This window comes from Rhagoletis pomonella, unplaced genomic scaffold (assembly GCF_013731165.1).
Source record: "Rhagoletis pomonella isolate Grant_MI unplaced genomic scaffold, Rhpom_1.0 Rhpom_scaffold_00008, whole genome shotgun sequence".
In the NCBI taxonomy this organism is placed as follows: Eukaryota; Metazoa; Arthropoda; class Insecta; order Diptera; family Tephritidae; genus Rhagoletis; species Rhagoletis pomonella.
The window spans coordinates 41,577,044-41,588,122 of record NW_023458562.1 but is presented as its reverse complement, the minus strand read 5'-3'; the positions used below and the strand labels follow the sequence as shown (position 1 = coordinate 41,588,122).

The 11,079-nt window shown below is 38.9% G+C and overlaps 1 protein-coding gene across 1 annotated transcript in view; it reads right to left on the bottom strand.

The window, feature by feature from the left end:
• LOC118744882 (7-methylguanosine phosphate-specific 5'-nucleotidase) overlaps window positions 1–10,704 on the bottom strand; it is a 27,572-nt gene extending 16,868 nt beyond the window's left edge. Inside the window, exon 1 of the mRNA XM_036478289.1 lies at window positions 9,877–10,704. Within this exon, the coding sequence (XP_036334182.1) occupies window positions 9,877–10,283 (407 nt within the window). The 5' untranslated portion in view covers window positions 10,284–10,704. The remainder of the gene's footprint in view (window positions 1–9,876) is intronic.
• Window positions 10,705–11,079: the final 375 nt, after the last annotated feature.

Here is an 11,079-nt window from a genome sequence, read left to right as displayed (position 1 = left end):
GACAACAACAGAAATGTAAATGATTCAGACACTATAGGTAATTTTGAATAAATTGTGGAAATAGCTGATCTCGCCTTATTATAGGTTTCTATTTTATTTTTAGCGCCGAGCTCTTAAAAGCGGATTGTGCGATTAATCAATTAATATGAGTTATAATAAATTTAGTAATTGCGCAGTCCTATTGCAAAATGTGTTGAAACAAAATTTTTTAAAAAGTATGCGTATTTTTAAAGAAAACTGTTTGTACATCTCTATTGTATAAGTGATTTGTGTTTTTTATTATTACCCTCTGAAGGTATTATATTCGTTTTTGGTTTTAAAAACTAAAAAAAACTAAATAAAAGATTTGTTAATCCATTTCTTGAATTTTATTTAAAAAAATGGCGATTTTTGGCGATTTATTTTTCAGAAATTGCGCTTTTTTTAAACAATCTGGACACCCTGTTGCCGACGAACTGTTTTAAATAAATGTGAGATTATTTCAAAATTCTTTTTTCAAAAATTTGTTGTCTTAAAATGCTCAATATTTGTTGAACTTATATAAAATTTGTACACGATAATATTACTATTGCTCCAAAGAACCTATATCGCGAAAATGAAAGTTTAACCTGCAAATCATAACTGGCAACATACACACTTTAAAGGCTCAAAATTAACACCAAAATAAACCAATATTTACCGTTGTTCCTACGACAGAGACCGAATTGGTTACTTACAAAAATAAATCTGTCGATAGGTTTGGAATTATATCTTTGAAACGCCACACTTTTCTTTCAAATCGCTTAATTAGTACCGCGGAGTAGCGTGACGTGGTATTGTGCGCGGACGCGGGCCGCCGCGAAGCTAAGCAAATTTAATGTTTGAAAGAGCAATAATGTCAATGGATTTTATTTCGTTTTTGAAAAGGTAATAATGTCAATTGACTTTATTTCGCACCTGGGTGGGAAATAAAGTCAATTGACCTTATGTCCGTTGAACTTATTACCTCATCTAATCTGACCTCTCATTTGTTGAAATTCCTTTCAAAAGTATTCTCAAACTAAAATCTTCTTAAATCGCTTCTTCTGACATTGTGATACACAAGTATTTCAATAAACTGATGAACTAATTCGAATTTCATTGTTGGAACAAATGGCAACCCTCCTATATTAAGGTCAGGAATAAACCCCTTTCAAACCCATTTCGATTTATAACCATCTTTTAATAATTCTTCAACTTACTGAATAATTTGAATGTAACTTTATAAACACGTGGCCACTCTCTTCAAACATTCGAAATGTTCAAATGCAAGATTTCTTAACATTCTTTCGTTTGACTACGGTATTTTATATTTCATATACTTTTTGAATTAGTTCACTGAGTTAGACCTTTCAAACAGGTGGCAGCCCTCTTCAAAAGTATTGTCAAGCTCAATCATTGGTAACCCTCCTTCGCCGGACACTGCGAAACGTATTTTAATTAACTGATGAATTAAGTGGAATTTCAATTTTCAAACATGTGGCAACACCGCTAAATACAGTTCAAAAATAAAAAAAAATTCAAACCCCCTTCGATTGATACCCATAAAATAATTATTATAAAATAATTTGAATTTAACTTTTTACGCAGGTGGCAACCCTCTTCCAACACCTCAAAAATATTCTTAGCGTTCAAACTAAAGATTTCGTAACATTCCTTCGTTTGATATCCATATTTTAATATTTCGTATAACTTATGTATAAGTAAACTAAATTCGACATTTCAATCAGGTGGCAACCCTCTCCAAAATATTTTCAAATTACTACTTTCTGAAACCCCTTTCGTTTGGCACCCACATGGTGATACATATTTCTCTTACCTAATATGATTTTTAAACAGGTGGCAACCCTCTTATTGTTCAGCTCAGAAACAAAGCTTTTCAAAACCATTTCGTTTGATACCCAGCTAAAAATGGTAGCTAAAATTTTGTACTCAAATAAGTGTACACACAAACATTTTCAATAAGTTATGGTATAGAAAAACAATGAACTCTGGAAAAAAGCAAATATTTTATCCAACCAAAAACCTTTTTGTATAAAAGGGGAGATATACGACACCAGCTTGCTGACTCCATCAAGTGATTGTACCATCAGGCGCGAAGCATATAACTTACTTGCATGCTGGTACAACTTTTATTTCTTTACAAATGAGGTCCAGGAAAGATCGAAATGATTAGAGCCGAAATTTCATAATTTTTCTACCATTTTGTTAAACATTGTTTTTTTTTTACTTAGAAAAATTACCTAATCTCACCACTCACGACACCAGCATGCTGGAACAATCATAAAATTTTCAAATAGTTTTTGAAGTCGTACCAGCAGCTGGTACAATCACACCACAAGAACATACACGGTCAATCGACTTGATGGGCCATTTAACAAATTAAGCATATATAAAAAAGTAAGGAACATAAAATACATATATGTATATTAGACTGCATCACTCCCCATACAAAAAAAAAATCGGTACTGTTTTTCCATTGGAATTATAAAATCTATTATATTTTAAGACGTCCACCAAAATATTTCGAAAAAATATTAAGATTTAAGTGAGCTGGACCGATTTTAAAATACCTCCAAAAATCGAGTTTTTTTATGAATAAAAATAATTTCTTAAAGATTTTTTTTTTAAATCCTCTCAAATGACAAAACGGTTTAAGCTCAAAAAATTTTCATAAAAATATTTTTAAACAAGTAAAGAAGTATAAGTTCGGGCGATACCGAACATTATATACCCGGCGCACATATTAAATATCGTTTTTTTCACCTTTCAGTAAACTGCATGATAAGCAAGAGTATTTTTCCAAACATTTCGATAATATACTATGATTTATTGAAATAATTGGACCAAGTTTGGTGGAACTCGGTAAGGCGGTTATCAATATACACTTACGTAGTAAGTAATCAATCATCTTGTGTCTTGTTAAGTGATTGTTGTAAGTTGGCGTCTTAGCTTATTAAAAAATCGGAGTTTTCGTATTTCTGAAATGTACCGTTATATGGTAAGTGGCAGTAATTTTAGTCCGATTTCAAAAATTTTCAGCATATTGCTTTTTCACGCCAAGGTTGATAAATGTGCAGAGTTTGCTAGAAATTGGTAAAACGGTTACCGAGATACACATATGTAGGCATAAGTGGGCGGTGCCACGCCCATTTTCCAAAAATTGCCCTAATTATAATTTTCTGCTAAGAGGTTATTGCATATATCGATTTTGAGTAAATTAGCTTAAATAGTTACTTATTTATCGCAGTTTTCGTATTTCTGTAAATTACGGTTATATGGGAGGCGTGGTTCTTGTCGGATTTCAAAAATTTTCAACAGGTTTCTTAGTCAAGCCCTAAGTAATGTTCTCAGCGAGTTTGGTGGGGATTGGTAAAGGGACTACAGAGATACAGCTTTTTATCATAAGTGGGCGGGGCCACGCCCATTTTCCAAACATTTCATAACTGTCTTATTTTACGCCAAGTTTCTACTTCGCATACCAACTTTCAACAATTTGGATCCAGTATTTGCGGAAATATCGTAGTTTTTGCATATTTCCAAAATACCGTTATATGGGAGGTGGGCATGGTTATTGTCCGATTCTGTCCATTTTCAATCCCAACCTACCTTGGATAAAGGAAAACCTACTTACCAAATTTTGTTGACATATCTCAATTTTTTCTCGAGTTATCGTGTTCACGGACAGACAGACGGACAGACGGACGGACGGACAGTCACCGCTTAATCGATTTCTCTTTTCATTCTGATCATTTATGTATATATATGTCTATACCTGTTACAAACAACCGTTATGTGAACGAAATTATAATACCCTTGTGCACAAGTGCGCTCGGGTATAAAAATGAAAAACAAAAATTTAACAGAATCGTAATAGTGAGATTTTTGATGCTGTTTTTAACTTTTTTCAAAGATTGGTATAAAAAAAAACTTGAATAACTGAACTTTAACTCTCCCGATTTAGACTTGTGAGGTATTATTGGAAAGGTATTTTCTCACCCTTTTTATTTCTTTGCTAATAAACTCATTCAAAGGATGAAAAAGAAAGGTAGGATGAACAAACGTCATTCCAAGTTGAATTAAGATGTGTTGGTATTTGAAAAAAAAAATATTGGGACACGAATGACTTTGTTTGCACATAAATAAAAATAATGGGAAAATACCTTTCTACCGAGATCCCATAAGTCTAAATCATAATAGTTTTGGCCCAGTTATTTAAGCTTTTCGTGAATCAATCTTTAAAAAAAGTAAAAAAACAGCATCAAAAATCTCATTATTACGGTTCCGTTGAAAAGATTTTTAAATATTTTTATGCAGATTTTTTAAGCCTAATCTGTTTTGTCATCTGAGGGGACTTTTTTCAAAAGGTTCTTTAAGAAACTATTTTTATTCATAAAAAAATCCATTTTTGGAGGTATGTATTTTCAAATCGGTTCAGCTCGCTTAAATCTTAACTTTTTTCCGAAATATTTTGGTGGACGTCTTAGAATATAATAAATTTTGTAACCCCAGCGGAAAAACAGCAACTTTTTTTGGTGATGCAGTCTAATGTATACACATATATCAGTCTTTCTTAGTTTAAAAATTCATCTCTTACATAAATAAAAAAGCTTATATAACTTTTTCATGCCAAGTAAGAATACATTTTCCAAATGGCTAAAAAGGGCTAGGGGCAATTTTAAATTTATGTGGCCAAAAAAAAGTATGTGGTATAAAACGGCAACACTGGTGGCCAAAGCCTAAGCACGCGTACATAAGCTTTTTCGAGCTTTCTCACCGGCAGCCTCAAAATTTATGAAATGCCATATTAGGAAAAATCTTGCTTTCCTATATTGCTATATTGCGAACTCATACTAAAAGTTCTGAGTTGTCAAGGCAAATTGTTACATTAAAGAGCCCTTTCAATTTTTGGCTCTCTTAAGGTGTAGACACGTACATATGTAAGTACATAGGTACATTTTTTTGTTTTGTGCAATTGTAAGAAGGTTCAAAGTTATACATTTTTATATATCTATCTATACTATATATAAAATTAAAACCCAAAAAAACGTGAGAGCAAAACAGCGGATGTACTATGACTCAAGTTTTAAAATGACATATTACTACCACAGAAGGACACAGTGGTATTTTTAAGATGAAATTTAAATATGTTTAATTAAAGTATTAAGTTGATCAACAATACCACGCATTGCTAGCAGTATAAATGGATAACCTTCTCTCGGAGAAATTTTTCATGTCGATGTCTGTTACATACCTGAAATTCAAAAAGACGTAACAAACATCATCGCTGAGATACAAAAGGTCATAACCAGGGAACGGATTTTAAGACCTAAAAACCTATAAAAAATGCAAAATAATGCACTAAAAAAAGATAAAAACCGAAAAATAATCAAAAAATACATTGAAGACAACATAAGGAAACTTTATCCTAAGCTTGCTCTCACCACCAACACTTTCCTGAAAAAAGATTTCCATTCGTCATTTTTCCGTAAAAGAACACCCAAAATAGTTTCGTCAATTAGCAAATGCGCCACCTTTGCTAAAGACAATGGACTCCCCCTAAGAATAACTTCGCCGAGATGTGACCATCATCCGCCATGGGCGCTGAAAAAAGCATGCTTTGTAAACGATTTAAGTTACGTGAAAAAATCCAATACGACATCGGCAGAGTACAGCGCTCGTTTCTTGGAAATTGCATCGCGTCTCAAAAATTCTAGTTGGCAGCTAATATACACTGACGGTTCCAAAGCGAATTACACTTCCTTCGCTGTCGTAAAAGAAAATGGTCAACCTATATCGTACGGACTTTTACTTCCATTTTGCTCAATTTTCACCGCCGAAGCAACCGGAGTTCTCTACGCCATGCAGTGTGCGTCAAAATCCAGGGGAAAATTCACCATATGCACAGACAGCATGTCCTGTTTTCACGCCTTAAAAAACTATAACAACTCCAATCACATTATCAAAAGCATAAGAAATATCCTGATTTCGCTTCCCAATAAAATCAGAATTATGTGGGTGCCAGGCCATTCATGCATTAACGGCTGATATTACTGCCAAAGATATGAGCATTACTCCTACCATCACTTCAAATATCATCTGTAAAAGTGATATTTATAGATAGATAGAGCAGCAGAGACAAAGCAAACTAGTATCTGACTGTATAAATTTCTGAAGGATTCCGATCTTCTCCGGCGTATTTAAACCAGCCAATCTTCACCAGCCAGCCGAAAGCCTCCGTTGCTAGCGCTGCGTTTCTTTTTAGTTTATTTATAAATTTTATTATTTAAGCTTTCAAAAATAAAAATAAAAATAAATATTTCATTTCTGTAGAAGAATGATTCGCACCCATTTTAAAATTGCCACCAACTATACTGTATAGTTCTAGGATATTCACTACAGAACCAGGTCATTGTTGCCGCCAGGGAGTGAAGAGGAACAAATTTTTCAAATTTATTTCGTTTTGCGAATAACCGTGCTATGAAATGATGCACAGTTGGAGAATTTCAAGAAATTCTTCACGGAAACAACACTTTCCTTAGGTTAATTAAAGCGGCAAATGACCACCAAATCATAATATTAGCAGATGACATTCCCACGACAGCCGGTTCTACGCACCGGAATGACTCGGGTTTTACCCGACCAAGGGCTATTGTTTCGGCGATCTAACCCCGTTTAGGTCGGCGAAGAATCTCAGAAGTTGTTCGTCCATAGGGCTACATTCGTTATGATTTCTCCTACTCAGGGCTGGCATCGAGTCACACCCAGGGCCAGAAACCTACACCTGCTGTGTATGCCAGAGACGACTACACCACAACTCCACCTCTGTCAAGTGCAATGCTTGCGAGGGGTGGAGTCACCTCAGAGTCTGCTCAGGACTACGGACACATCGGCAGTGGACCACATCTTTTGTGGCACCGTGTTGCTCTAACAGAGCGGCCTCCACAGCTAACCCCAGTCCAACTGAGCACTCCCACACAAACCCCACAGCACAACAACATAACACAATAGACCACATCACAACGGCTACAGACCACAGAACACACACAACCACACCACCACCCACACGCCGCCGCCACCAACTCCTAGTTCCTCCTACAATCTGCACGGTATGTCAGACCAGGATATTCCGTAATGTGACATCAGTCAAGAGCAACACCTGCCTTGGCTGGTGCCACTTTAGGGCATGCTCAGGTCTGCGTACCACGCGAGATTGGAAGAGGAACTTCGAGGGCCCGTGCTGCGCTGCTCGGCCTCAGACCTCAACTGCGACGCGTCCCGCCACCACCACAGGGCGGCAACCACCTCAGCAGCGCACACAGCCAACTGCGGCACGACCACACACATCCCTCACACCCCGCATCACCACACGTCTCCCGAACCACATGAAGCTCCTTCAATTTAACTGTAACGGGCTTCAGAGCAAGATCGAGGAGATAACCGTCTTCATGGGAAGGCATGGCATATTGATAGCTGCGGTCCAAGAGACGAAGTTGCACAGCAATTCAACACTGTTGAATTGCGCCGGGTACAACGTGCACCGTCAAGATCGCGATCTGAATAATGGCGGTGGCTTAGCGTTCATTACGCACCACACCGTGCAGTATCGTCTTATCGAAGCAGACATCGACCGCAGCGATACCACCCTAGAATGTCAGGGCATTGCTATCCGGTCAGGCGATGTTGAGCTCGAAATATTTAATGTTTATATACTCCCTGTCACCTGCTGCCCGGCAGGATATCACCCTGACATAGGTGCGCTCCTCAGAGGTGAAAACCGTATGGTAGTAGGCGACTTTAATGCGCACCACGACACTTGGCATCAAGCCTGTCAAACGATCGTAGGGGAACTGACTTGGCTGAGCAGATAGACGATTCGACTTTCTGCACAATCAACGACGACGCACCCACTAGGATTATGGGCAGCTGCTGCAGCTCGCCAGACATAACAATAGTCAGCGCTGGTCTGATAAACAGCATATCATGGCGACCTATGCTGACTTTGGCATCAGACCACCTGCCCATAGTCATCTCGATCGATAAACCAACCGACTTTGCTTCCGCGGAGCACCGAACATATATCAACTATTCAAAAGCTGATTGCAAAGGCTTCGCGGAATTTACTGAAAACAACTTCGCTGCCCTCCCCACACCAACCGACGTCCACCTTGGTGAACGTAAGTTCCGCAGGGCTGTCACCGCTGCTGCACCGACCCACGTCCAAATTTCCCTGCTGAAGCGGCTGTTCTAGCCGATGAGGGTGACAGCCTTCGTCAGGCCGATCCCGGAGATCCCCGTATCAGGGATCTCAACGCGGAGATTCGGCAACTAGTAAACGTACATAAGCGGAAGAAGTGGGAAGAGCATCTGAAGACCTGCAACTTCACCCCTGGTGTGAGTAAGCTTTCGTCAACCGTGAGGTCACTGTCCAATCCGACGACAGAGTCGAAATTTCTTTCGGCGACCATGCTTCGTCGGACCCGGAGCGATGCGCGAGCTATTTTAGCCGGCAGTTCATACTGCATCCTCCGGTGGACAAAGCCAAGCGTCGAGTGACCAGACGGCTGCACATACTGTGCCCCCCTTGCTCTCACTTGCGTTGAGGTTCAGGTGGCCATCGGGAAGGCGAAAGCCTCCAAAGCCATGAGTCCCGACGGAATATGCATGATGATGCTGAAAAATTTGGGTCCTGCGGGGGTAGCGTACCTAACGGAGGTCCTCAATTTGTCTATGCCAACTCTCATCATCCCAGACATCTGGAAGGTGGGGAGAGTGGTCCCACTGCTCAAACCGGGGAAACCTGCCAACATAGGAGATTCTTATCATCCGATAACACTCCTTTCCCCGGTAGCGAAGACACTCGAGGCCTTGCTACTCCCGCATTTCACAAACCACTTGACCCCAGCGAAGCATCAGCATGGTTTCCGTAAAGTGCACAGTACAATAACAGCACTTAACGCCATAAACACTCAGATAACTCGTGGCCTTAACCGTAAACGTACCTGTGAGAGAACGATTCTAGTAGCGTTGGACCTGTCAAAGGCTTTTGACACTGTCAGCCATTCCACGCTACTAGAAGATATAGAGGCTTGCTCTCTCCCACAGAAATTATGTAAGTGGTCGACACTCGTTGGTAATGTTTAGAGACAAATCGAGCAAACTTAGGTAAATACAACAGGGGGTTCCACAGGGTGGTGTCCTTTCCCCACTACTGTTTAACTTTTACATTTCAAAGCTCCCTCAACCACCAGAGGGAGTTGTTGTTGTTGTTGTAGCGGCTACCCCGCCCAGATCGGCTGATATCTCAGTCGTTGTCGTCGAGTTCCACTAACGGCAGCCCCAAGCGTGCGGCTTTTATGGGGTCAGTCCATAGGGACGACGCCGTTAGGGTTGTGGGGTTTTCCGGGCATGCGAAGAGATGTTTCGAGTCGTGAGGGGTCTCTCCGCATGCCGGAAATTCGTTCGGCACATTCGCATTTAACTAACTCAGGTAGGAATTTAGCTTGCTGCAGTAACCAGAGCGAAGTTAGGCTATTGTTGTCCTGGGCTCCCGAGGCAGGTGGAGCTCCGTCGCGTCAATGTCCGGTGTTTGTGTGCCTATAACGGCATTTGAAATATGCAAATATTTTTATGAATTTCGGAGTGGGTTCTGCGCAAAAAACTGGGGTCAGCATAGCGGAAGTTGATCTGTAGAGGGGAATTTTGATCCTCAGGGGTTAGTAGAGGGGTTAGAGAGGTTGAGTTTTAGGTGACACACCCCCTTCGGCCTCCATTGCAAATCCACTGTACAAATAACAACATAACAGAATAACAGTACTTACACATTTTTAAACTGGAGCTAAATCTTTTGTAACTTACATCAAATTTTTACCCGACTTGGTCCACCATTCAATCATAGCTTGCGCTTTTTCTTCCAGTGGTATGTGCGGATCCACCTCTATCGGCCGGTATGTATCATGTAACTCACGAGCTTCTTTCACGAAGTTCACAGGAAGCGATTTACACTCCTCAAAAATATTAAAGCTACTCGGTACGGATGTTCCATTGGCAGTCCGCTGCTTTGTAATGGTATAATCAAAATCCGAAACTACTTGTAACCTTTCATGGCCACCCGCCACGAATTCATTTAGAGTTTTTTCAACTCGTTGCCTATCTTTGATTTTACAATTTTCGTTGTTGAGGATGGGTATATCTTCTAAACGTAGGGGTTTTATATGTGGCAAAGCAACGCTATTGTTATCCGGAAATACTTGTACATCAGACATTTTATCAAAAAGCCTTGTGAAGGCGACGCGAATCCGGGGAAACAGCTTTGAAATTTTGAGAGTTGAACACTTCGCAAAATTTTGCCTCCCAACTTTCTTGGGTTTTTTTTCCTTTTATTAAGATGTTACAAATGGATGAGCCTCTGATACAACTATGGCAAATTTTGTCTAGTTTTAGAATCGAATTATCAAATTTCGGAACATGAATATGTATCTGCGCGTAAGCAAGCGCACTGCAACTTTATAAAAGCAAGTTATGTAATTTTGTGTCAGAAACTCAATGCTAATAAAATTATTGTTTATTTTCTTAAGCCTTTATATTTTCATTATTTAATTTTTAACTAAACCATATAGAAAATATCCACCAACTACAGCTGTTTCTATAGCAGGTAGAGTTGTCAAACTATCGATGGCACTAACGATAGTATCGATAGTTTCAATTTTTTTAGACTATCAATACTCATTGGCGCGTATTCATAGTCCAGCAACTAAGTCGAAACTAGCAAAGTTGCAACTTAAATTTAAGTACCAACTTAAAATTTACCTCTATTCATAGTCGCATTTCAGACTTCTACTAAGTAGTTTCGACTTAGTTTACGATATAGCAAAACGAGTGTGAAAATGTATCGATTTTTCTTTACGATATGTTGGAAAAATTACATTTTTATTAAATAATATCAAGTTTGATCATCCGTTTATGTAATTTTTATTTTCATTGCATGATTATGCAAAAGAATAAGGTATCGTATTCTTGTTAATTGTGTGAAATAGCCAGAATAACCGCAGTGATCTGAAG